The 26452-nt window shown below is 40.9% G+C and overlaps 1 protein-coding gene across 1 annotated transcript in view; it reads left to right on the top strand.

Annotated features, from left to right (window-relative positions):
* The window catches only part of PCNX2 (pecanex 2), a 224597-nt gene that overhangs the window by 49219 nt on the left and 148926 nt on the right, over window positions 1-26452 (top strand). The window contains exons 14-16 of the mRNA XM_084623010.1: window positions 12028-12199; window positions 19489-19599; window positions 20633-20724. Coding sequence (XP_084479136.1) covers window positions 12028-12199; window positions 19489-19599; window positions 20633-20724 — 375 coding nt within the window. The remainder of the gene's footprint in view (window positions 1-12027; window positions 12200-19488; window positions 19600-20632; window positions 20725-26452) is intronic.

The raw sequence follows: 26452 nt of genomic DNA, 5'->3' as shown, positions 1-26452 counted from the left end.
GGGATCCCTCTTTCATGAATGCAAAAAGTGATGTCCTTTTGCTTCCTTGGTTAATGATAAAAAAGGTGTACTTTTGTCGTCTTATCTCCCAAACATCCATTGTTTGTCCCAAAAGTCAGGATGCCCCCGCATGGTTTATTCCCTAGTGTGCTGACTTCATGTTGACTTCTTATGCAAACCGGGCTTCATTTGTATTGGCTTTTGATGCTTAATTTATATGTAAACCAAGACAGATAAGGGAATATACATCCTTTTGTCTGGCAGAAACCAATGCTGCCTCGATTCAGACTCTTTTTAGGAATGTATTTTCAGTATATATACACAACTTCTTTCATGGTATTTGTACATACATTTCACAATGACAATGATCAGTGAGAACCCAGCTTTTATTGAAGATCTCACATAACATTCTGTGTGGATAAATACTATGGAAGCAGGGTGCTAGGTGTAGTGAGATTGTCAGGCCTGTTAGGAGTTGCTGTTACAGAGCAGTGAACCCTTTGCCTGTTGGCATTGAGGGGTTCTTAGTGTCACAACAGTGAATCATTGAAATAAGTAGCTCTTGTAAATATTGTTGGTTGTTTATCAAGAACCCTATTTCGTGTGGCTTTTGTGGCTTCACTACTATTTTTATTCATGATTGGTTATTTGAATTCATCATTACTTTTAGGTACTCTGTGTGCTAAAATATAATAAACATACATGTATCTGAATTAGATTATTCAGAAACTCAGTCATATGGAATCTGACCAACATTTTCTCTGTTTTCCATTAACCACTGTTGGCTTTTAAAACAACAACAATGCAGACTCATCCTTCAGTCTTCAGTCAATAGGGATTTAAAATTAATCTTCAAGACAGATCATTGATTTTTAATCTGCTATTACTGATGTTTTCCTCAAAGTCATTAAGAAAAAGTACATAATTGGCTGATCAAATAGCACATGCTTCCTTATTAAATTAATCTATTCCTGTAATTGTATTTATATATAATATTCATCCTTCCTTCACCAATTACCACAACTAGGAGAAGTATAATTGAGGTATCAACAATGGATTGTTGTAAACTTTCACTAGCAGTATGTGTATTAGGTTACATTGAGAAGAGATATGTGAGATCTGCCTTACTGCGAGTAATGGCTACCCTGGTATTCTGAATCATATCTCCAGAGCAGTAGTACATTAGAAATACTGATTCTATGTTGGAAATGCATTGGTTTGCTGGCATCAGATTGTCCTATTTAGGAATATTTCTTCCAGGAATAATATGTGCACCAGGGAAATAGATTCAGTGCATCTATTGCTCCCAGGGTAGTGAAAGAAATGGAAGTGTGATATTGGATACATTACATTAAACAAATAAGATATGTGTTCTAACACTTATCAGTTGGCTAGCTGTAATGTAAGGCAACCAATACTAGCAAAAAGAAAAGGAGTACTTGTGGCACCTTAGAGACTAAACAATTTATTTGAGCATAAGCTTTCGTGAGCTACAGCTCACTTCATCGGATGCATACTGTGGAAAATACAGAAGATGTTTTTATACACACAAACCATGAAAAAATGGGTGTTTTATTTGTGCTGGAAATGGCCCACCTTGATTATCATACACATTGTAAGGAGAGTGATCACTAGATAAGCTATTACCAGCAGGAGAGTGGAGTGGGGGGAGAGAAAACCTTTTGTAGTGATAAACACCCATTTTTTCATGGTTTGTGTATATAAAAACATCTTCTGTATTTTCCACAGTATGCACCTGATGAAGTGAGCTGTAGCTCACGAAAGCTTATGTTCAAATAAATTGGTTAGTCTCTAAGGTGCCACAAGTCCTCCTTTTCTTTTTGCGAATACAGACTAACATGGCTGTTACTCTGAAACCAGTACTAGGTAAGGGGAATGAGCAAAAATCAATACAGTTGATGTTCTTATCTAGAAGGATAATGTAATGTAAGGGTGGTGGGGGGGAGGAGTTTGTGAACTGTTGGAGGAGGACTGAATTCTTTCTCCAAGTCAAAATATTGTGTGTGCTCACTCAGGACCTGAGCCTATCCTACAGTTTGTTGATTTTGGACTCTCTCACCTTCTGGGAAGTCTGCCGCTAGATAAAAGAGCACTGCTGTTTGCAAGCTGCTATTGGGAGTGGTGTGGGGAGGTGGGAACTACAAAGCAGCTCTGTCTCCTGGATCCTTTCCCTTTGACAGTGATTTTTAGCCTTAGTCATTTTGAAGACTGGAAATATAAATTCATTTTTTAATCAAGGTTCTTTGCAGTTTATAACTGTAAGTTCTACCAAGGTGAATTTGAAGGATTCTTAGTTTCCTTTCCTGCCTCAGGCATTCCTAGAAATTATGGAATTGCTCAGCTATCGCACATTTGGAAGCAATTTATGCCTACCTGCAAACTGGACAGTGTTGATAAACGTTAGTTTACAATTCCATTCCTTGTAGTGTATGTTATTTCCAAGGATTTAAAAAATATTCAGATCTCAGGAAAGAGCTAATTTTCTCGATGCCAAAAATAGACCATATTTGTCAGTTCGACTAACACATTTCTACACACAATAATGTGAACAGTAATCAAATCGCTTGCACATGCAAACATTGATAATGTTCACATTTGTTTAAGAGGGGTGGTAACCAGCATAATCAAAACTTCATTATAATCACATCCTAGCCTAAATTATTTGTAGCATCAAAGACGAAATAACTAATGAAGCTTAATTGAGGCATATTTTCATGCAATACCATGGCTAGAATTTTACAGTCACAGTAAAAATGTTGTTATAACATCATCCATCATATTATATTCTACATGTTATACAGTATTATAACAAAGTGATGATATACCTGATTCCCTCCCAACCCTTCCACAAGGCCTGGTTTATTAAGAAGTGCCTATGAAAAAATATTTTACAGTATCATTTTCACTCAACATTTTAAACATGAATGGTGTATTTAACATAAATTAAGCTAGAAGACTTAATCCATATTGTATTATGCATTATAATCACTTAAAAGTTATTAAATTTTATAATATGAGATGTATTAATAAAGGCTTGCTGGAATTAGTTGGCATCATTAAAAATAAGACAACAAGTAGGCTTGAAAGGATACCATACCGTACTACTTCATAATTCACACAACTACATTAAAATTGAAGTAGATAAGATGGCTTGATGCTAATGTGAGGATGCAGAACAGAAGGGAGATTAAAGAATGATCAGTGTTATAAACCTGAATGACAATGCAGCTGAAATTTTCCACACTAAAACAAGACTGGGGAGCAATGGGATAATCTGAGGGTTTTTCTGGGTCCATTCTTTTTCTTGGATTCTCAGACTACAGTGGCCCCTTGTGCCTTTGATCGTCTATGGCTGCTGGCAGATTCCAAACATTATTCCCAATCTCTTTCAGGCATACTTTTCAGTAGTCGGTCATGGCTTTGTCATCTTGAAACTAGACTACTGTAACAGATTCTGTTTGGGACTGTCCTTGAAGACAGTCCAGAGTAATAAGAAATAAGGAATAAATTTTTGACAGTGAAGATAATTAACCATTGCAACAATTTACCAAGGGTAGTGGTGAATTCTCCATCACTGACAATTTTTAAATCAAGATTGGATTTTTGTTTCTAAAAGACGTGCTCTAGATATTATTTTGAGGAAGTTCTATGGCCCGGGCTATACAGGAAGTCAGACTAGATGTTCACAGTGATCCCTTCTGGCCTTAGAATTTAAGAATCTAGTTAGGAGGCATAGAATGCTGGTACCTAGTGTGGAGTGTGTCACTATGAGCATGTAAGGCGAGAGCTCAGATCTCTACAGTAGTTTCCTGTTCACTTCATGATGCAATTTAAGGTGTTGCTGACGAACCTGAAAGTCCTGAATGTCTGTCCAGGACCAAGTTTTGTGGTCGATATCACAGAAGGCCTCACAGGGCAAGAAGCAGTCTAATGAAATCATCTGGAATCCTGCTTCTGTGCATAAAGCAGAGGTCTCAGCAGGGTAGTGTCTGATACCAAGGTGATGGGTACACTTTAGATAGGTAGATATGTATGGCTTCTGCCTTTTGAAATTTTTTCCAACTAGATGTCTGCCAGAGTCTGAGGTTAGTGAGCTTCAGAGTACAACATAGAGCTCATTTAATGTGATTAATGTTCAGTTTCTGTGTGTGGTGTTTAATGTTATATTTGTAATTGTTTTGTTTTGTTTTGTTTTGCTTTGCTTTGCTTTGGCATTTAGTTTGGAATAGTCTCTGCTTTCAGTGCTTAGTCGCCTAATTCTTGCTGCTGACAGTTCTAATGCTGCTTTCTGAGAGAGGATAGGGCCTGATTTTCACTCACTCTTCACTGGGTTAGCTTAGGCAAGTAACTCCTACCTAACATCTGCTTAGACACTTGGCTTTCAGTCACAAGCCCCTTGATGTTTCCTACTGTGTACACACACACACACACACATACTTCCTCCCTCCCTCTCCCCACCTTTTCTTCCCCTCCTCCCCATTTTACATGTCTTTCAGAAATACAGCCACACAGGAGAAAAACATTAAATAGAGCTGGTTGAAATTTCCCTATCAAATTAGTTTTAATTTAAAAAATGGCTTTTCAGCCAAACAAAAATTTTTGGAGAACAAATTAAAAAAACAAAAAAACAACAACTATTTTTGTTGAATATTTTCAAGTTTTGTTGAAAAAATTAAAATAATAATAATCAGGGTTGGAGTTATTATTTAATATTTGACACCAAAACCCAAAAACCTAAACATTTCACGTAAATAATTTCACAAAATTGAAAAAAAAAATGTTGTTTTTTTAAAAAATTTTCACAGGGGAAAAATTATTTGCCAACCAGCTGTACGTATAATGTAACCAGGTAATCCCAGAAAAAATAAAAATAAAAATCTAAAACTGTTGCAGGAGGACTTAGTGACAGGCCAGCTTTACCAGAATGAAGTTATTTCATTATGGTGAAATTGACCAATACAAAGCAAGTAGCATTTTGTAGATTATTCCTTAAATTTATAATTCTCTTGTGTCAATGATAAGCTTCAATTCCTGCATCCCTATTCAATGGAAGGCTGTCTGGTCTGGGAACGTGCCCAGTGTAGCCAGCTGGCATGGGATGAGAATGTGCTTTTCTCTAATCCTTCAACCCCTGAAAGGCATTAATGTGTCCACCTCCAGCTGCTGACACAACAGGAACTTGTTTTCTCCAGCAAGTGCTGATGTAGGAGAATTAGCTGATATTGGATCTCTTCAAGGAACTTCTATCTCCTGTCAATTATCCACTTCCCAGCCTCACGAGTAACCTCTCAGTGTTGAGCAATCACCCTCATGTGAGGCACAGTTGACAGGCCCTCCTTGAACACCCATACAAGCAACAGTCCTTCTTTCTCTAATGCTATTTGTCCCCTGTTACTGGGGGGCTTTAGTGGTCTGTCATGACGTAGGCAAAATTTGCTCTTTGGGACATCTAGTGGCACATATGTCAGGATATCACCTTAACAGATGGGTACCATGCGGTATTTCTTCCCTTTTTTGATTGTCTGGCTGCTCTCCAGACACTTCTACCTTGATTGAATTGGCCTCATTAGCACTGACCCCCCACTTGGTAAAGCAACTCTCATCTTTTCATGTGCTCTGATATATATACCTGCCTACTGTATTTTTCACACCATGCATGTGATGAAGTGGGTTTTAGCCCATGAAAGCTTATGCCCAAATGCTTTTTAAGTGTTTTTCTTGGATGCAGTTTGTCTCTAAGGTAAATGAATAACATTCTGAAAGCAAGTAGAAAACACTCCTAATTTTACCATTATACCATGGACATACAACTTATTAAAGAGAAGAAGAGAGAGGGAAAATTGCAGCCTTTAGTATAATATTGAGGCCATGACTAAATGCTAACTAGACTTCACTTTGACTTAATTCACATTTCCTGAATACAAGATGCAATGTAAGCACACCAGTTCCTAGTAATCTGCTGCGTTGCTAACTGATTGATCCCAGAAGCGATTACAGATCAGTCAATATTAATACCAAAGTATGAGCCTGGCTGAAGGCCAAAAAATTATGGTCACTTTACCCTTCTTCCCGATTAAAAAAAGGATTGTGAAGAAGTGCTCTTTTACTAGAGAAGAAGTGCTCACTTAAATTAGATTTTGCAAATACAAATGGGTTTACGGCAACATTGTATAAGGCAAACCTGAATCCTTGTCACTTTGATTTTGGCTTTTCACACTCAAGCATCCTTTGAATTACCAGTGTATGAAATGTTCTATTTACCCTTGAGCTTGCTGTCAGAAGAGCTGTTAATATTTTCTTTAAATATCTGCTTGTATTTTCTCCATCCCTCACCCTACAGAAATGTTTTTGAACCATCTGGAATCACGTAAATGAAAGACATTTAATTTGTTCTAAGTATACAGGGTTATTTATCCTCCAATTCAGCATTCCTATCGGAGATCAGCATTTAGGGCAGCACTTGATGGGGAATGCCACCTCAGGTAGAAGCACATTAGTGTAGGGTCAAATGGCTCATGTTGATGAAAAAATAGAATAATGTTGGTGATATGGTACATTTTACGTAGTCCTTTTCATCCCAAAGAATCCCACAAGCCATGAGTTTGATTCAACTATCCTTACACAGGCAAAACAGGAATTGCTTCACTCACTGCTGAAATCGAGCCATTCCTGGGGAGGAAAGCTGCAGCTGTTTACCAGCATATAGTGTCACTATACAATGATTAAGGACAGGAAGAAGAATATTATAGTTGACTGAAACTGCACAGGGAATTAAAGCAAAATATAATTACCCAACTTGGAACTGAGATAGGAAACAAAAGATTAACACACCTACGCTTGCAAAATGTGCACTGGAAACTCTCATAACAGAGAGTGGGCAGCGCCTCACTTTTAAGCCTCCTCAAAAAACACCACCTCCAAAAGCATGGTGCCATAGGGCATACGTTTAATATTGGTTTTGAGAAAAGAGGTCCCACCTATTAAATCACCCATACCCTCAGTCACTTCCTGGAGAAATCTGCGTTTTCCTTTGAGGTCTCTCATCCAAGTACCGACATGACTTAGCTTGTGAGATATGATGAGCTTTCAACCCGAATGAGGTGGCATTAGTTCAGCTCTCAATGAAGCTTTTTTAAAAAAAACAACAACAAAGAGTGATTGACTGAAGGGGGAAAAAAAAGACCAAGACCAACTGAGCTGAATCAGAACTGTAATTATAGGAGTTTGTTAAAAAAGCAGCAAAGGTAGGACATTCTGGGTAACACAACATAATGTGTTTTTTCCCAGACCACATTGGAGATTAATGTAAGGATACAGTGAAAGGAATTAGGATTTTAGTTTTTCTAAGCCCTGAGGAAAGACCTTGATATTGAAGGAGCTGGCAGGAAGCCCCTTATGAAAATGTACAGTATTTTTGTGGTGGACAAACCAGATTCCGATACAAGAGAAGAATGGACTCCGCTATCTTCCAGAAGATAAACTGAATTATTTAAATGTCTGAAAATACTTTAAAAAATAGTTTTCATTTTTGTGTTCTCTGTGCAGTTCCAGGTAATTTTCTGGGGGGAGTAGTGGGTCCCTCAGTGTTAAGTGGCTTGCTTTAATTTAAACAGTAGTGAGAAGTAAGGGGGCCATAAGATAGAAGTGAGGTAGCCTAAAATTAGTAAGGGGGCTCAGTTCCCTACAAGCCCCCCCCCCAGTAATCTGAGCACTGATTAGGTGGATTGGAAGAGGGTTTTTAAAGGTATTTCTGGCCTGACCAAAAGCAAGGATGTTCAGAAAATGTTGGGAATGCCTGCCCTTAGAATTTCCATCACAGGTGCTTGGCCCCACAGTGATTAGAGTGTGTGGAAATAGCCACACTTCAGTAGTTGAACTGACCACACTGCATGCTGCCACTGTGTGTGATGAACACCTGTCCCCTCGATGTCTGGTAGGGTGCTCTGTGTACTGTGAGCTCAGAGGCAAGCACTAGGCTCTACACATTTCCTGCACAGCCCTCTGCGTGCAGTCCAGTTCTCAGGCTCATGTTCCCCAGTCTTCCCTTTGCAGCCAGCTCCCAAAGTGCTGCCTCCAGCCTGCTTCTACTTGTATGCAGCTCCAATCCCCTCTGACTTAATAGACACTTCATTTTAATGTCCTCTAAGAATTATGGCGCCTCAACTGGCTGGTTGTTAAACTGGGCAAGGCGCAGTGCCCTTTGCTGGCTAGATCCTCTCCCTCCAGCTCAGCCTGGGTGAGGGGAAGCTACCCAGTAATGAGCCAGCTAGGTTGTTACAGTATTAAGCAGGGGCAGTTTTAAAAATGTTTCCTTTTAACTTTTGACCATTAGGTAAAGTTTGGCTAGTAGAGTCTTCCCGAAACACCCAACCTGATTAGCGGGCGTTGATCCTGCGGAGTAAGGGTTGAATGAGTTCTGCCTAGTCTGTCGGATAGGTAGCTAGTTACTGCAATCAAGGTATCAGTGACTCTCTCTTGCTTGCTCGCTCGCTCGAGAAGATCTAGGGTCTGGGCTGAGCAATCTAGAGGGTAGAATCCCAGGACAAAACTTTAACTGAACTGTGAATTTATTAACAAAGAAATAAGACATGAAAGCAGGCTGTGCAAGGCATCATCTCACTTAGTGATCATAGCAATGCCCATTGCAATAATACAGGAAATATATTCCCATTAAGGACTTGGCTAATGGTAAAAATGTAAAAATAAATGGTGTAAGGGTGCCCATTGTAAACACTTCTGTATGTTACTTAGAGTACAGCTGGCAGGAACCTCTGATTTACAGACAGATGAAGTGAGCTGTAGCTCACGAAAGCTTATGCTCAAATAAATTTGTTAGTCTCTAAGGTACCACAAGTCCTCCTTTTCTTTTAGACAGATTCCTGGTTCCCATGTATGTTTGCAAGATGAAGTGAAAATATGAAGCTGGATTTTGTGTGGGTCATGTCTGCTGATACTCTGATAACTGGACAGAGGCAGCTTGAGCCAGTTCAATGGGAGTTTGCCTACCAGCTTCACTGTAGAAGTATCACTATCTTTGCTTTTTTCTGATGCTTTTGAGGGTCTCTCTCTTCTCCCTTCCTCTCCCCCCAATTGCCTCATCAAGTAGCAACTCTTCCTTTGCCTGAGGAGCTAGCAGCAGGAGGAATTGAGATGAAAGTGACTCACCCCTGTGCCCATTCCAGGTGCATTCCTTCCCCTCCTTCTTCCAGCTCATAGGCTGCCCCACCCACATCTTTGAGTCAAGGATTGTTTCAGCGCTGTGTGTGGTGGTGGTGGTGGTGGTCGGGGACAGAGGGCTAAATCCAAAAGGGGTTTAGCTGCCTAACTGCAACTTGAGGTGCTTAAGTCAAAAATTTAAATCTTCAAAACCTAACTTCCCGAGGTGCCTATGTTTCCACTGATAAAGTCCACGTGGCACCTAAATTTCTGCATGTGCTCAGCCATCCAAGTCCCAGGCATCTAGCTCATGCTTCAGCTGCAGTGCAATCCTAAAACTAGGCATTGCTTGGCTTATCTCACCTGTGGGGCCTGATTTGGTAGGTATTTGTAGAGGTCTCTTTCCAGATCAGGCCTGGCACAGAACTATGTAGGTGGTGATGCTCCTGCTCCCCTTGTAATCTTTAGCCCAGTGGTTACAGCAGCATCAGACAGAGGGGGAATTTGAACCTGGGTAACCCACATCCTGGGTGAGTACTGTAACCACTGGGCTAAAGGTTATCAGGGTACCGCGACCAACTTCTCCTCCTTCATTGTTTTGTGTGAGAAATGACTTAGATGCCTAACTCCAGGAGAGGGTTCATGGCTGTAAATCCCGAGTGTAGGGAGGTGCCTAACTCCATTTGAGAGGTGGGACCCAGAGCCTCCCTTGGGTACAGCGAATCAGGAAGACTGCCCCAGGCCCCGCGCTTTGGGGGCCCCTGCGTTTCCATAAAATCATGAGGCGTTGGGATGGAAGGTGAGGCAGGACGCGGGCGGGTGAGCAGGGTGAGGAGACGAATGGGGAGGCGAGCTGCAGGTGGGAGGGGGGTGAGGAGGCGGGCGGGCGGACAGCAAGGATGAGAGTGGCGGGCGGGGGTGAGGAGGAGAGCAGCGGTCACCGGCAGCCCCCCTACCAGAACCTCCCCCTCCCCCAGCACCTCCTGCCCGCCAGCGGGTCCCGCCGATCAGCGCCTCCCCTTCGCTCTCAGCGCCTACTGCTTTCGTGGCATCAGGGGGCACTGGGGGGAAGGGGAGAGGAGTGATGGCGCAGCGCTTGGGGGAGGGGGTGGAACTGGGTGGGGAAGAGGTGGGGGGGTGGGAAGAAGCAGGGCAGGGCTGGGGCCTTGGGGGAAGGGGTGGAGTGGGGGCGGGGCCTGGGCAGACCTGATAAGGAGCACCCCCTGGCAGATTAGAAACTTGGTGCCTATGTCCCGGGCTCCGCAGTCCACTAGGGAGGATCCTGGTGGCACCTAAGTTCCATTCCTTTCGGGGCATCTCCATTGGTTAGCTTAGTCAGCTCCCCGCTCACTGTGTCAGTTTTTGTTGATCCCATTCTTAGACACCTAACTCTCCCCATGCATTGTATAGGGAATTTGGGAACCTAAATTAAGGCTGTAGACTTTATTAGGTGGCAGAGTGACTTAAAGTAAGGCATTACAATGCTGAATCTAAGTCCCTTTTCTGGATCTACCCCAGAAAGTCTGGAAGTGGTTGGAGTCCCTTCCTGTCTTCTCCAATGTAGAAATATGGCCCAGCAGGGGTAGCAGTACTAGGATTCCTGGTGCAGCGCCGAAACAACATTAAAGTAGGGAACCAGCTGTAGTTGTGGCAATAGAGAGCGAAACAGAGGCAGAGGAGAAGTAGTAACCACTCCAGCAGGGGTGAAAGAGAACCATATTTGAACTCAAGCATATCTTTTCTAAGGGTTAATCTTCCCTTGTACCATCCCCACCCTTTCTGAATTGGAGAGGGTGAGCTGGAAGGTGTTCTCTGAGCTGGAACTGCTTGTTCTGACAAATCGTGTATTAATTTTGTATAATGACGAGGAATCTACCAGTGGTATTTAAATCAAGACCTTTAAACTCATTTCACTTGTAATCTACTATAAGACACATCACACACACAATTTTCTAAAGGAGAAAGGTTGAAGCTTTATACCTGTTGAAGCTTTATACCTGTGAGAGCCACAAAGCTCCTTTTCTATGTTGTTGGCAGCAATAACTACCTCGTCTTAATATAATGCAAATTATAATATAAATTAAAAACTGTAATTTTATCATTCATTTAATAAATGCTGGACATAAAGGTCAGGGTACATGAAGCAGACATTGATTAATATTAGCTTTACATTTGAAAGGAAAAATTTAAATGTAAAGTTTGCTATTAAAGAGCAAGATTCAGCTAGATCTAGATTTTTCTCAGAGTATGGTAATGACTGATACAATTTTTATTATTATTTTAAAAAGGTCTGAAAGAGCAGATTTTCAAAGGCACAAATGGCAGATAGGCACCTTGCTCTGTAATTGCCATTTGTGCCTTTGAAAATCTACTCAGAAGTGGATAAAATCACTTGTAGCATTATATTAGTAGAACAAACAAATTAGGGGAAGTGTGAAGGTGGTATTGATTACAGAAAAGCTGAGGGAATCCAGGCTTAGATGGTTTAGGCATGTGAAAAGAAGATTGGAAGAATATATAGGAAACAGGATGTTAAAATTAGAAGTGGAGGGAAAGAGAAGGGTTGGAATTTCCAAAACTAGATGAATGGATGTCAAACAAAAGGAATTGACTAGTGGAGTTTCTGAGGAACAGCTTCAAGACAGAGTGGAATGGAGAAGAAGGACTCAAAAACTGACCCTATATGGATGGAACTAAGACAAGAAGAAGAGCAGGAATATGGTTTAGAAAATGCTTACTGCCTGGTCTCTGCCCCCTGTCAGTTTTATGAGTGCCTAGACACTGTCATGCATATAAATAAAAAGATGAAGTGCAACATTAAGAAATATTTTGTTTGCTTGTCTTTTCCAGGGACACAATCAAATCATAATGTACAGCAGACCAGTATATTTTTGTATCTTGTGTGGCCTTATTTTGCTGCTAGATGCTGGATCTAAAGACAAAAATCCTTCGATTTACACAGTATATGGCTTGAAGCTCTTTTCTCCTGAATCTCTCCAATCAGCCAGAGACCATATAATAGGTGAGTTGATACTTTGCCTGTGAATGTAAAAATGAGTTGACCATTAGCTGGGGAGCCTGTGTTTTTCCCATGTTGACAATCAAATGAATGTTCTGGAGAAGTGTATTTTGCCCCCTTCATTCATCTAAAGGTTAAACCTGTAGAAAAACTTAGAAGTCAACATGCAGATATGGTGGCGCTGGGCATCCATCCCTCACCCTAAAATCAGTTCTTAAAACAGTAAGGATTATATTTGTATTCTCTGTAGAAAACTAACAATCACTGATGATATTAGAAAAAGACATCATCTGTGAAATGCATTTTTGCTTTGTACGGTGGTCATGTACACACAGGCATCACATCACAGATCAGCAACCTTCCCCCCTCTGTGCTGCTCCGGGGACGTCACACCTGCTATACTGCATTGTGTCTAGGCACCTGATTACTGTAAAATATTTGCAACCTGATGATGGTTAAGACAAGAGCAACAAATATAGATTTAAATTTTCATCATGAGTCAAAGAGCTGTGTGTGTAAACAAAGATGAAGGGGAAAACATTATAACAGTTACCGGTATAATGAAGGATATAAACAATGAGGGTGGTGTAAATTAAGGTAGTGAGGAGAAATGGGATGAAACTGGAAAAAAAAATCCTTAGACTTAATATTGGGAAAACGTCCTGACACTGAGATGGGCTGGCTGTAGAACAGTCTCCCAAAGGAAGTGGTGGAAGCTCAGTTGTTTAAGACATTTAAAACAAGAGAAAACAAAGTATTGGAGGGAGCAAGCTTGTGGCATGGACTAGATGACCTAATAGGACTTTTCCATCTGTGATTACTATACCTGTGTGTAGCTGCAGCTAAAGCTTGCTTATGCTATTTGTAGGATGGACTTATGGCATTGTATGTGTACTTATTGGCTCCCATTTCCCCTCACCACAGACTGGGGACAAACCAAGACCTGCATCACTTATTTTCATTAGTTTTGTTTGCTCTCATTACAGTTTCTTCTTACGTCTTATTTTATCTGCCTGTCAAAAGTGAACAGTAAAAACGCTGATAAATAATTCATCAAGAATCCTAAATGACTCCAGGGATAAGATAAATGGAAAAACTATAGCAACGACTATAGAATGAGTGAGCTTATAAATGTTCTAATTTTGGCTGACCTTAGAGACGTCATGGAGCAGAGTCTTGTAGCAGACTGGAAAAGAGGGAGGGAGGTGGAGAGGGATTACAAACTCATATTGGCATTTGGAACCTATAAAAAATAGAAGTCAGCTGCCTTAAGCATCTCACCCTCTTTTTGTTTTCTAGCTGTGAAAGCAGGTAATTCTTGGTGTTACAGTGTCCCATTCATTGTCGTCGTTCCACCATGTTTCTGTGATGCCTATTATATCAATATCCTCATTTAATACCAGGCACTTACGTTCGCACATCTCTATATTTAAACTTCTAGCATTTGTATACAAACACTTTTAAAATTTGTCACTTTTTAGTTATCTGCCTTCATGTGATGTAACTGAATGGAACTCTTTTTCATTTGACTGTTTCTCTTCAGTTCCTACCTGTACTTTATCGAATTCTCTTTACTAGGATATTGAGAATCCTGGTTAATAGATCCCCCTCTCTATGGGATGTCTCTGTCTGAATTACGTGCTCCTCTGCACCTGTTGGCTTTCCACCAGCCCTTAGTTTAAAAACTCCTCTCTGACCTTTTTAATTTTACGTGCCAGCAATCTGATTCTGTTTTGGTTTAGGTGGAGCCCATCCTTCCTGTATAGGCTCCTCTTTCCCCAAAAGATTCCCCAATTCCTAATAAATCTGTCACAAATTCCTAGGCCCAAGGTAGTACTGTTTGTGTGCAGTATGCCTTAACAGATAACCCCAGGTAAGTGGGTGGTGGCAATTTATTTTTGTACTTTGCCATTTCCTTTTTCACTTCTAAACCAAGAAGTTTTTATAGAATCTTTTCCCGGTACTTCAATACAACATTCAAATGTGTCTCACCCATGCTGAGAAGATGCCCTGCAAAGCAGCTGCAGCGGTAATGGCCCACAGATATATCTGGTACTGGGGAAAATCAAGGGCCAGATTTTCTGTCGGTAGTGCTCAGCACCCGCTACCTGGGTCAGATTTCAAAAGTACTCAACTCCCATTTTGGTACCTAAATTAAGCTGCTGGATTTTATCAGGTGCTCAGCACCTAGTAGCTTCCATGGTTCTCAATTCAGATTGATTAAGTTCAATACTGAATGGCAAATAAATCTTTATTGGGGTGATTGGTAGTTCAGGGGCTTGCTAATGAGACATGGACCCTATGTTACTGGTTCAAATCCAGCACAGGGCAGTAGTCGCCGAAGTTTGCCATCATCTGATGTCTGCTGTTCAATGATGTATGGGAAGTGATTTGCTGATCTCACATATTAAGTACTTAACCACTTACATCAACAAACACGCTTTCAGCATTTATTGGCTGAAATAGGCTCAGTTCTAAACTTCTTACTTACGTTAATCTCCCAATGAGGTCAACTGAAATAAGGAATTCAAGACTGGATCCAATTAAGGCACTGATTTAAAGGCGTGATCCTACAACCATTAAAGTCAAGAGCAAAACTCGCATTGATTTATCATTGATCATCTCCTAAATGAATTGCCTGCTAAGGCACAGACCAGTTTAAAACACATTTTATATGTAATAATGTTATGCATCTAACAAGTTTCTACTGAATTGAGTTTGTTTCACAATCTAGTAATAAACCTTTTACAGTAATTCACTGTGCAGCTTCACAATGACCAATTTCTTATACTTGCAAGTGCAACAATTTTGGTTAATTTTATTAATATATATATATTGTTTCATAGTTACCAGAAATAACACAGTACTTCTGGAAAACGTTAGTTTTATATTCTATGACCCTTCAAACAAAAATTCATTGATTTCTCAATATACAACTCCAGAACACTTAAATATAATACACTTTGCTTGTAATTTATTATACTATGCCTTATTTTTCACTTAAATATAATATACTTTGCTTGTAATTTATTATACTATGCCTTATTTTTCACTTCATGCTGTACCTATAAAGAGATATCTCTACACCAGTTGTTCCCAAACTTGTTCTGCTGCTTATGCAGGGAAAGCCCCTGGCAGGCTGGGCGATTTGTTTACCTGCCATGTCCACAGGTTTGGCCGATCGTGGCTCCCAGGGGCTGCGGTTCGCGGCTCCAGGCCAATGGGAGCTGCTGGAAGTGGCGGCCAGTACGTCCCTTGGCCCGCACCGCTTCCAGCAGCTCCCATTGCCCTGGAGCAGCGAACCGTGGCCACTGGGAGCCATGATCGGCTGAACCTGCGGATGCGGCAGGTAAACAAACCGGCCCAGCCTGCCAGGGGCTTTCCCTGCACAAGCGGCGGAACAAGTTTGGGAACCACTGCTCTACACCATGGGTGAAATCCTAGCTCCATTAAAGTTAATGGCAAAACTTCCATTGTCTTCAATAGGGCTAGGATTTCACCCCATATTATTAGCACAATCTGGAATACTGAAAACAGAAATTCTTGAATATCTTCACCATTTAAAGGAACTGTTTAAGTCCAGACAGCTCCAGCAGTCTGGCAGCACAATATGTAACGACACACAAGATCTACATTTGAATCTACATTCACAATTCTTCATGTGGTGAAAGACTGGATTTGCTACCTCTTGAGAAGGATACAAAGTTTACCAACTTGAAGAATCCAGAAGCTTGATATGATAACGTTATGTTTGGTGAACAACAAGAGGTTTGTCCAACTCTTTGACCATGAGGAAATATTACAACATAGCTGTTGCTGTACAAAGGGAGGATTGCATTATAAAGGAAGAAAATGGTGGACGGGACTGCAGGGGTTAAGTCAATGCCCTGCATTCTCACTCAGGCAAGTCTTAGCCCTTAAACCATGATATAAAAGAAATGAGAAATTTTGGTCAGACTATGGGTGAGGAAGAGCCAGAAATGATGCCTCAGCAACCACCACCAAACCAGCTACCACACACCACACAACAAAATCACTAACCCAGGAACCTATCCTTGCAACAAAGCCCGTTGCCAACTGTGTCCACATATTTATTCAGGGGACACCATCATAGGGCCTAATCACATCAGCCACACTATCAGAGGCTTGTTCACCTGCACATCTACCAATGTGAGATATCATAGAATCATAGAATATCAGGGTTGGAAGGGACCCCAGAAGGTCATCTAGTCCAACCCCCTGCTCGAAGCAGGACCAATTCCCAGTTAAATCATCCCAGCCAGGGCTTTGACCATGAGGAAATATTACAACATAATATTGGAATATGCTATCATGTGCCAGCAATGCCCCTCTGCCATGTACATTGGTCAGACTGGACAGTCTCTACATAAAAGAATAAATGGACACAAATCAGATGTCAAGAATTATAACATTCATAAACCAGTCAGAGAACACTTCAGTCTCTCTGGTCACTCAATTACAGACCTAAAAGTCGCAATATTACAACAAAAAGACTTCAAAAACAGACTCCAACGAGAGACTGCTGAATTGGAATTAATTTGCAAACTGGATACAATTAACTCAAGCTTGAATAGAGACTGGGAGTGGTTGAGTCATTACACAAAGTAAAACTATTTCCCCATGTTTATCCCCCACCCCGACGTTCTTGTTAACTGCTGAAAATGGCCCACCTTGATTATCACTACAAAAGGTTTTCTCCCCCCCCCCGGCTCTCCTGCTGGTAATAGCTCATCTTAAGTGATCATGCTCCTTACAGTGTGTATGATAACACCCATTTTTTCATGTTCTGTGTGAATATAAATCTCCTCACTGTATTTTCCACTGAATGCATCTGATGAAGTGAGCTGTAGCTCATGAAAGCTTATGCTCAGATAAATTGGTTAATCTCTAAGGTGCCACAAGTACTCCTTTTCTTTTTACAACAATTACCTGCTTTCACAGCTAGAAAACAAGAAGAGGATGAGGTGCTTAAGGCAGCTGGCTTCTATTTTTTATAGGTTCCAAATGCCAATATGAGTTTGTAATTCCTGTCCACCTCCCTCCCTCTTTCATACAAAATATTTCGGAATGACAGAATAGCTTGTGTTGGTGGAGGAGTGGCACTATATGTGAAAGAAATCCATTGAGGGGGGTATACCGACCCCCCCCAAAACACTAGCATTTAATTTCAGAAAGGGGAACTACACAAAAATAAGGAAACTAGTTAAATAGAAATTAAAAGGAACAGCCACAAGAATAAAATGCCTGCAAGTTACATGGAAACTTTTTTAAAAACACCACAATAGAGGCGTGCATTACAGATACCCCAAATTATAAAGAATAGTAAGGACCAAAAAATACCACCATGGCTAAACAGAGTAAAACAAGTGACTAGAGGCATAAAGGCATCCTTTAAAAATTGAAGTCCAATCATACTGAGGAAAATAGAAAAGAGCATAAATTCTGGCAAGTCAAGTTGTAAAAGTGTAATTAGGCTGAAAAAGAATTTGAGGAGCAATTAGCAAAAGAAGCAAAAACTAACAGCATTTTTTAAAAAGTACATCAGAAGCAGGAAACAATCAGTGGGGCCACTGGATGATCAAGGTGATAAAGGAGCACTCAAGGAAGACAAGGCCATTGTGGAGAAATTAAATGAATTCTTTGCATCTATCTTCACTGCAGAAGATGTGAGGGAGATTTCTACATCTGAGCCATTGTTTTTAGGTGACCAATCTGAGGAACTGTCCCAAATTGAGATTTCAATAGAAGAGATTTTGGAACAAACTGATAAATAAAAGAGTAATAAGTCACCAGGAACAGATGGTGTTCACCCAAGAGTTCTGAAGGAACTCAAATGTGAAATTGCAGAACTACTAATTGTGGGATGTAACCTATCGCTTAAATCAGTTTCTGTACCAGATGACTGGAGGATAGCTAATGTGATGCCAATTTTTTAAAAAGGCTCCAGAGGTGATCCTGGCAACTGCAGACTCGTAAGCCTAACTTCAGTACCAGGCAAATTGGTTGAAACTATAGTGAAGAACAGAATTATTGGACATAGATGAACATGATTTGTTGGGGAAGAGTCAACAAGGCTTTGTAAAGGGGAAATCATGTCTCACCAATCTATTAGAATTCTTTGAGGGGGTCACAAACATGTGGACATGGGTGACCCGTTGGATTCAGTGTACTTGGACTTTCAGAAAGCCTTTGACAAGGTCTCTCACCAAAGGCTCTTAAGCAAACTAAGCAATGATGGGATAAGAGGAAATGTCATTTCATGGATCTGTAATTGATTAAAAGACAGGAAACAAAGGGCAGGAATAAATGGTCAGTTTTCAGAATAGAGAAAGGCAGACAGCAGTGTCCCCCAGGGATCTGCACTGGGATCAAAGCGGTTCAACATATACATAAATGATCTGGAAAAAGGGGTAAAGAGTGAGGTGGCAAAGTTTGCAGATGATCCAAAGTTACTGAAGATAATAAAGTCCAAAGTAGACTGCAAAGAGTTACAAAGGGATCTCACAACACTGTGTGACTGGGCAAGAAAATGGCAGATGAAATTCAACATTGATAAATACAAAATAATGCATATTGGAAAACAATTTCAACTATACATACAAAGTGATGGGGTGTTAATTAGCTATTAGCACTCAAGAAAGGGATCTTGGAGTGATTTTGGCTACTCCCTGACACAGGATAAGATTAACGTGTTTTAGGATTACTCCAGGAAGCATCAAAGAGGGAGTGAGATGGCAAGATTGCTCTTGTCAGCCAGCCTCCCTCACCCCTTCCCTCATATTCACACACTCCCCTCTGACACATTGACAGTGAGTTCTATTTCTTGTGCTATTAATTACTCCCCCGCCCCATCCAGGCTGTTCTTGGGTCACAATAGTTAGAGCAATCATTTAGACTTCAAACTAGTAATATCAAGCTAGCTATAAAGTGACCCCCTTTCCTCACAGTGAGGATTTCCGTTCTCGTTTCAGTGCTGGGCTTTTGCAAAATCCTCCTTGTGATCACTGAATTTCAAGTGATCTTGAAATGTTTGGTCTGGGGGACCAAAAATCTCTTTGATCAAATAGAGGAATCCAGATAACTCTAGGTAGTTTGTCCTCTTTACCATTGCTTTTCCTCAATAACAATCCAAGAATAGCTTGGTATGACTAGAAAAAGAAAAGAGGTAGCTTATCCCAGTTTGAGGCAACTTCTCTCTGCTTTTCATACAAATATGTTCAGTTATTATGACATTCAAATATGTGCTAACATACATCTTGTTTTAATTTCAGTGTTTTTGTATTGCTTCCCTGCAATTTCTCTTCTTGGCCTTTTCCCTCAAATCAACACCTTCTGTATATATCTCTTGGAACAAATAGACATGTTACTTTTTGGTGGTTCTGGTAAGTAGCTTATTGTAGCCTGAGCTCATCTTTTATGCCCACAGCCGTAAATTAAGCTGGGTTGTACTGCATATTTTGAGGCCCCATTCACACTACAGTTGAAACAATGCTAGTGGCTATCACGCAGTTACACATGGTTTCTTGCATATGGACAAGGATTTGTTCTGAGAACAGCAGTACTTAAACTGTGCGCTAGACTGTGAACCACTCCCACAGAAATGTTTTTAGACTGTCTGACATGATCCTTGGCAAAACTTAAATCCTTTTCCATATGAGAGAAAACACGTTAGAAGCATGGTGATTTCTGTCATCATTTCAAGCATAATGTGGATAAGCCCAAAAAGAGAGAGGGACTATTTAGTAGTTTTTTCCCCCCTGTAGCTCAAATAAGAAAAAAAGAATCAGATGGCTAAAACTACCATATGCGTCTGGGGTAGTTTTTCCTTAACTTCTTGACTCTTGAATAATGTAGCAGATCTGAGGGCAAAATATGTTGGGTGAAACCCTGACCCCACCAAAGTGAAGGGAAGTTTTGCTCCGATTTCCATGGAGCCAGAATTTCACCCGGTGAGAGTGCTACCAAATATGCTGACCGTCCCCCCACCCCCCACGTTGTTTTTTATTTCAGAGGAATGCTGCAATGGAATTCAGCAGTATAAGGGTTAAAGCATTTTAAAGCAGCATCCTTCCTTTCCTCCTCTTCAAAAATGAAAAAAGGATAGGCGGCAATATTTTGGCAGGGCATATAAATATACAAAATGATGGACCTTTAGGGTGAAATCCTGGTCCCACTGAAGTCAATGGCAAAACTCGCATTGATTTAATGAGGCCAGAATTTCACCCTTAGACTCTTGAGGAGCTTGTTTAACTGATCAAAATATTGACGGCTTTCTTTGTACAAAGAAAGAGAATAACACTGAGATACAAGATTTCTATTAATTAAATTCTGGTTGAGCAAGTCCTTTTTTGTTTTGCTTTTGGTTGCAACTTGTTTCATCTAGAAAGTATAAAACGTTTGATGTCTGTATTTCAGCTGCTGCTGGATTGATATCTGCCCTGTACAGTATTTCTCGAAGTTTTGTAGTTGTGATTGTACTGTATGCTTTCTGCTTCAATGCAGTGAAGGTAAGTGGAAATAACTGCGGTGGCAAAAGGGACTAACCATGCTTCAGGAGATACTCTAGTTTAGTGAGTGGCTTTAGGTCTAATTTGTCATGCATCCATTTTATCAATTCTTATTTCCCCAAATAACTTAAAACATGGCTTGTAAATGTACTTTGTATAAGCTACTCTGTAATATTTAAATTTCTAAGTGAAATACTGGCATAAATGTTAACCTATCACCCATGACTTCATGGAACACTAGAGTCTGGCCATCCTACCTGAAATTGTTGCATTGTGTTTTCAGTACAAAGGGCCAAAAGCAGCCGTGGCATAAATAGGCACGGTTCCCACCAAACTTCAGAGCGAGTTACTCCTGATCATGCCCATGTTGAATTTGGTCGAAATTCTTAACAAAGACTCTGCTTTCTTTAAAACAAAACAAAACCAAACTACGCGCACACCCACACACACACCACAAAGCAACTTCCCTCCCCCTTTTTTAAATTACAACAGCATGCAGTACAGTTGCTCTAATTTTGAGCTTGTTATATGTTCTACACAACGTTGTTAGGCTACATGTACACTGCAAAAAAACCAAAACAAAACTGATGGCAGCGAGTCTCAAAGCCTGGGTCATCTGACTAAGGCTCACAGGGCTCAAAAAAGCAGTGTCCATGTTCCCACTCAGGCTGGAGCCTAGGCTCTGAAACCCGCCCTCTCAGTGGGTTTCAGAGCCTGAACTCCAGCCCAAGTGGGAATGTCTATACTGCTATTTTGTGCCCCATTGCATGAGCCTGAGTCAGTTGACCCAAACACTGAGACTCTCTGCCATTGGTGTTTTTTTTTGTGTGGTGTAAATGTACCCATAATTATGGTGGCTACTAACACTATACCATAATTTAAAATCTCTCTACATTTTCATTGTTAAACCTATTTCTTGGCGGGAGGGGGCGGGGTTAATATAGGTCCATAATGAAATTTGGTCTACAAGGTCTAGAGTAATGAATTTATATAGGATATATATAATTTCTCTAATACTACACAGCCTCTGTCCTTCTCATTTGGCAATGCTTCAGTTGCAAAAGTAGAGGAAAATAGATGTTTTAATTTTTTTTTGTCATTTTGTGCTTGGTATAATTTAATTTTTTATGATCAGATCGTGTGTGTCCTCTGTAATTTTTGGTGTGTCATTTAAACAAACGAACATTGGAGGTGAAATCCTGGTTCCATTTAACTCAGTGGCAAAATTCTGGTTGACCTTAGGATTTCACCCTAGATCTCGTGAGCTAAAAATGAACTCTCTTTCCTTAATGTTTTTTATAGTACTTTTTATAGTTGGGAGGAGGGTTGGGTCGGAGCCATGTGCAGAGAGAGGATTTTGAGGCACCAATTAGCAGGAAACTGGTCATGTGTGGAGGGGCCCTTTTGAGGATGGAAGTTGTTGTAGGTGTCTGGGAAAGGGTCAGGTCTCTTACGAAGATGGAAAAGGAAGGATCGGTAGGGTAGGGGAGAGTTAGGGAGGCTGTGAGGTGGAGTGTTTAAAAATAGTTTTTGTAAATAACATAAAGGAAAAGCCTTTGAAAATATTTTCCCTTTTATACAACTCTTTCTTTTTCAGCATATTAGTTTAAATTACAACATGCAGGTGGCTTTGCAGATGAGCAATCTTGCCCATGGGTTAAACTTCAAACTGCTTAGAAATATGGCTTATAATGCCACCTTGAAGTTGGAGAGTGCTGTGAGAGATTTACAAGATATCTGCTGTAAATTACCCATGTTAAGTGCAGACTTTCTCTTCACACAGAAAAATTATACCTAATTTGAATTTTTATTGTACTGTTCTCTTGAAGATATTTATAAGCAGGATAATTTAAAGCATATAGAGATAACTCCACTTGCTTTGGCTCATAACCTGAGTCCACTAGGGTTTTAAAAGTCTCATACATCTTTCCTTTATACAACATGAAAGGAGCACTGGCATAAACCTCCCTTGTTCCCAAGTCTAACCTAAATCGTTTTGTCTCTTTAGGCAGTTACCTAGTCTATTGTAAGGGAATGATTCTTCCACTCTTATTCATGAGTAGTACCTGACACTGTGAGTAACCCCACTGATTTCAGTGAGACTATTTGTGGAGGAAGGGTACTAATTCAACTTAAGGCAGCGCAGCAGAATGTGGTCCTAAACAGTGACCATTGTGAAATGTGTGCTTATGTCTGTGTCAGAAACAAAGTAGTATTTTTTGACAGGTAGTGGACTTGATTCTTGAGTCATACTGAAATCATTGGCGTAACAGTGCACACTCACCTCTTGTGAGCGCCTCCTATGATCTGGGTGCAAACCTGCACTCTCTCTCTTCAAGGTGCCTCCTGTTGGCTGTTGCCTCATCAGGTGGGTCTTAGTGGCTCATCCCTCTGGCTAAGTCACACAGTCAAGCACGTGAATGAACAAACAGGGCTTGTCGCTGTGTCCTTGGTAATGTCTGCAGCCCTGTCTCTGGGCTCAGTTCTCAGCCCCTTCTGGGCTAGCTTTAAGCCTGCCCATGCCCTGTTATAGAGCAGTGCCCCTGTTATTGAGCAGTGCTTCCTGGAGACTCTTCAAGTCCTGCCCTTCACTTGGGCTTCTAAATGAATCTTGTCCCCTTCTCAGGGCTTTGGCCACTCTGCCAGTGGGCAGTGGGGGGACCCAGGCGTGCCACTACTCCGGGTCCCAACCCAGGGACACTATAAATAGCAGCCTGTGCTGCTTCCTGTAATACTGTAGTTGCTGCTGCTATTCCCAGGGCCACTTCCCATGTAGCCCCTTACCTCAGGGCTGAAGTTCTCTGGCTGGTCCCTGCTTGAGCAGGGTCTCTCTGAGGCCTTCCCGCCTGGAGAGTTTCACAGCCTTTCAAGTCCTCCTCACCCTTCTGGTCCCAGCCAGCAACTGATCTTCTCAGAACCTGCAGCTCCTTTTAACTGGGCCTGCTGCACTCTGATGAGCTGCTTCCCTACAGCCTTTCTAGGCAGGCCAGGAGGACTCACCTTCACGTCTCCTTTTCTGGGATGTGGTGTGGTAGGTCCGTGAGGCCCTGAGCAGGGGGCCTCAAAGGGCCTGGTACAGCCCATCACAATTGTACACTAGAGACTGCAGCTCAGGCACCATAGAGTCTGGTTCACTAAGGTGTAGTTTCCAATGAATGAGGGAAAGTGATATTATTAAGCATGTGGTAATCTCAAAGACACAAATTATGAATTCCAAACTTGTCAGGTTTCAAAGCTACTATTTATTTATATTAAGGTAATGCCTAGGAAACCGCACTGAGGATCAAGGTCCCATTGTGCTAGGTACCGTGCATACCAATTACAAAGAAGACAGTGTGTGCCCCAGAACTTCATGTGGAACAAGATGCAACAAATGAATGACACAGATAGTTGGGGAGTATTTATCTTATATGTGTTATGTTATATGGCTAAGGAATTATAATAATACGTTTGATTTGACTAGACATATGGGGTAGTGGTGACTGGGAAGGCAAGATAAGGAACAGAGCAGCTAGCAGAAGCAGAAACTACAGTTCACCACTGGCTTAACCAATGCCAGAGTTCAAAATTCACTTTTTTGGGGGTCTCTTTTTATTTTTATTCAAATTTGTCAGAAGCAACAGAAAAAAACACGTTGGGTATTTTTAATATATTATGGAGACAAAGAAATACAGCAGCCAGAAAGATATAGGATAGGAAAACATGATAGCTTGACCCAGAAACAGAAATTATGAGCATACAAAACATATTGCTCGTCTGAAACTCAAATCCATCAAATCTATACCTGTTTATTGGCAGGACGTCTTATATCTCAGCAGGTATAAACAGCAATGTGCTATTTCTTGAACTAAATTGAAGAACAGATATGTATCCTAGTGGCTTTCACTGTTTTCATTGGCAGATTATTGCTCATGCCAAACACTCAGATGGAAAAAGACCTTCCAATGATATCAAACTTGAACCTCTCATTCCTTAAAAGCTTCTTGTGTCCTCATGTTTTTATATTATCCTGTAGAATGAATAGGTTCAGCCTTATTTTCCCTCTTTAGGTATTTGCATAAACAGACTTTTTCTGGCCCTTCTTTAAAAATTAAAGTGTGGATATTTTTATTTGTAACCACAATTTTAAAATATGAAAACTCCCAAATTGGAAATGTTTTAAAATAAAATTGCTATTTTAATTAGATTGATTATGACACTGTTCATTCTTTTCCTTAGTGCCTTGGTTTGAAGGATGAACAGTGAGTGCTAGAATAAACTAATACAGGTTATGCAAGTGTAAGACATTGTGAAGAAAGTAGGTTGAGGAGGCTTTGTTAGACTGTTTGAGTTTTGAGAATAATCAAAGGATTAGAACAGTGATCAAACAAGGAGATTAGAGATGTGAGGTTGGTTAGCAGTAATCTACTGCTAGGTTAAGTTAGTTCTCATGCTGTCGATTGGACAACGCACAGCCGACAGAACATGTTATGTGACTTTATGAGGTGTCCTGAGCCAAATCCAGCATGTTATTGGGTAGGATAGCTGTGAGGGACAGGTGTTTGTCCAGCCCTTGTGTTTTATGCCTTCCGGGGGGGGGGGGAGGGGGAGGGAGTGTCTTTGCCATCCTGCTTTCATTGGGTAAAAGTTGAAGGTGACTTTGCAGGGAGTTTGGGGCAAATAAACATACTACATTTGAGAGCATTGGCCAACTGTTTGAGAGACCAGAACTTGATTAGTTAGAAAATGGATCTCTTCATTTGATCTGAATTCATACCATTTGATGTTTTAATCATTCAGAGATGCTTCCTCTCAGTGGGGTCCAGCGTCTTTTCAATCTTGACAGAGAGAGGCCATGTTTCAGTCCCATAGGTCAGAATACTGACCATCAAAGTCTCTCTGCTTATCAGTGTAACTAATAGAAGTCAAATGGGTTTATGGAGAATAGATCTTGTCAAACTAATGATATTTTTCATGAGATTACAGATTTGGTTTATAAAGGGTATAGAGTTGACGTAATACACACAGACGTCTGTAACAGAGAAATCTTCGGTGAGCTTAAACACAAAAAGGAAAGTTACAAGAAGTGGACACTTGGACAGATGACTAGGGACAACGTCACAGACAATGTCATCTCTCAGACTGCTGCACTGGGCAGCACAGTATGGGGAGGAGGTGAGCAACCCTCAGTGGTGAAAGAACAGGTTAAGGACTAATTAGAAAAGCTGGACATGCACAAGTCCATGGGTCCGGATTTAATGCATCCGTCGGTGCTGAGGGAGTTGGCTGATGTGATTGCAGAGCCATTGGCCATTATCTTTGAAAACTCGTAGTGATCGGGGGAGGTCCCGGACAACTGGGAAAAAGGAAATATAGTGCTCATCTTTAAAAAAGGGAAGAAGGAGAATCTGGGGAATTATAGACTGGTCAGCCTCACTGCAGTCCCTGGAAAAATCATGGACTAGGTCCTGAAGGCATCTATTTTGAAGAACTTGGAGGAGATGAAGGTGATCAGGAACAGTCAACACGGATTCACCAGGGCAGGTCCTGCCTGACCAACCCGATTGCCTTCTATGATGAGATAACCTGCTTTGTGAATATGGGGAAAGTGGTGGATGTGATATATCTTGACTTTAGCAAAGCTTTTGATATGGTCTCCCACAGTATTCTTAGCAGCAAGTTAAAAAAGTATGGATTGGATGAATGCACTATAAGGTGCATAGAAAGCTGGCTAGATCGTCGGGCTCAA

Source organism: Lepidochelys olivacea, assembly GCF_965140295.1.
Source record: "Lepidochelys olivacea isolate rLepOli2 genome assembly, chromosome: 3".
NCBI lineage: Eukaryota > Metazoa > Chordata > Testudines > Cheloniidae > Lepidochelys > Lepidochelys olivacea.
The sequence above is the reverse complement of the archived record's forward strand: the minus strand, read 5'-3'. Positions and strand labels throughout refer to the sequence as shown.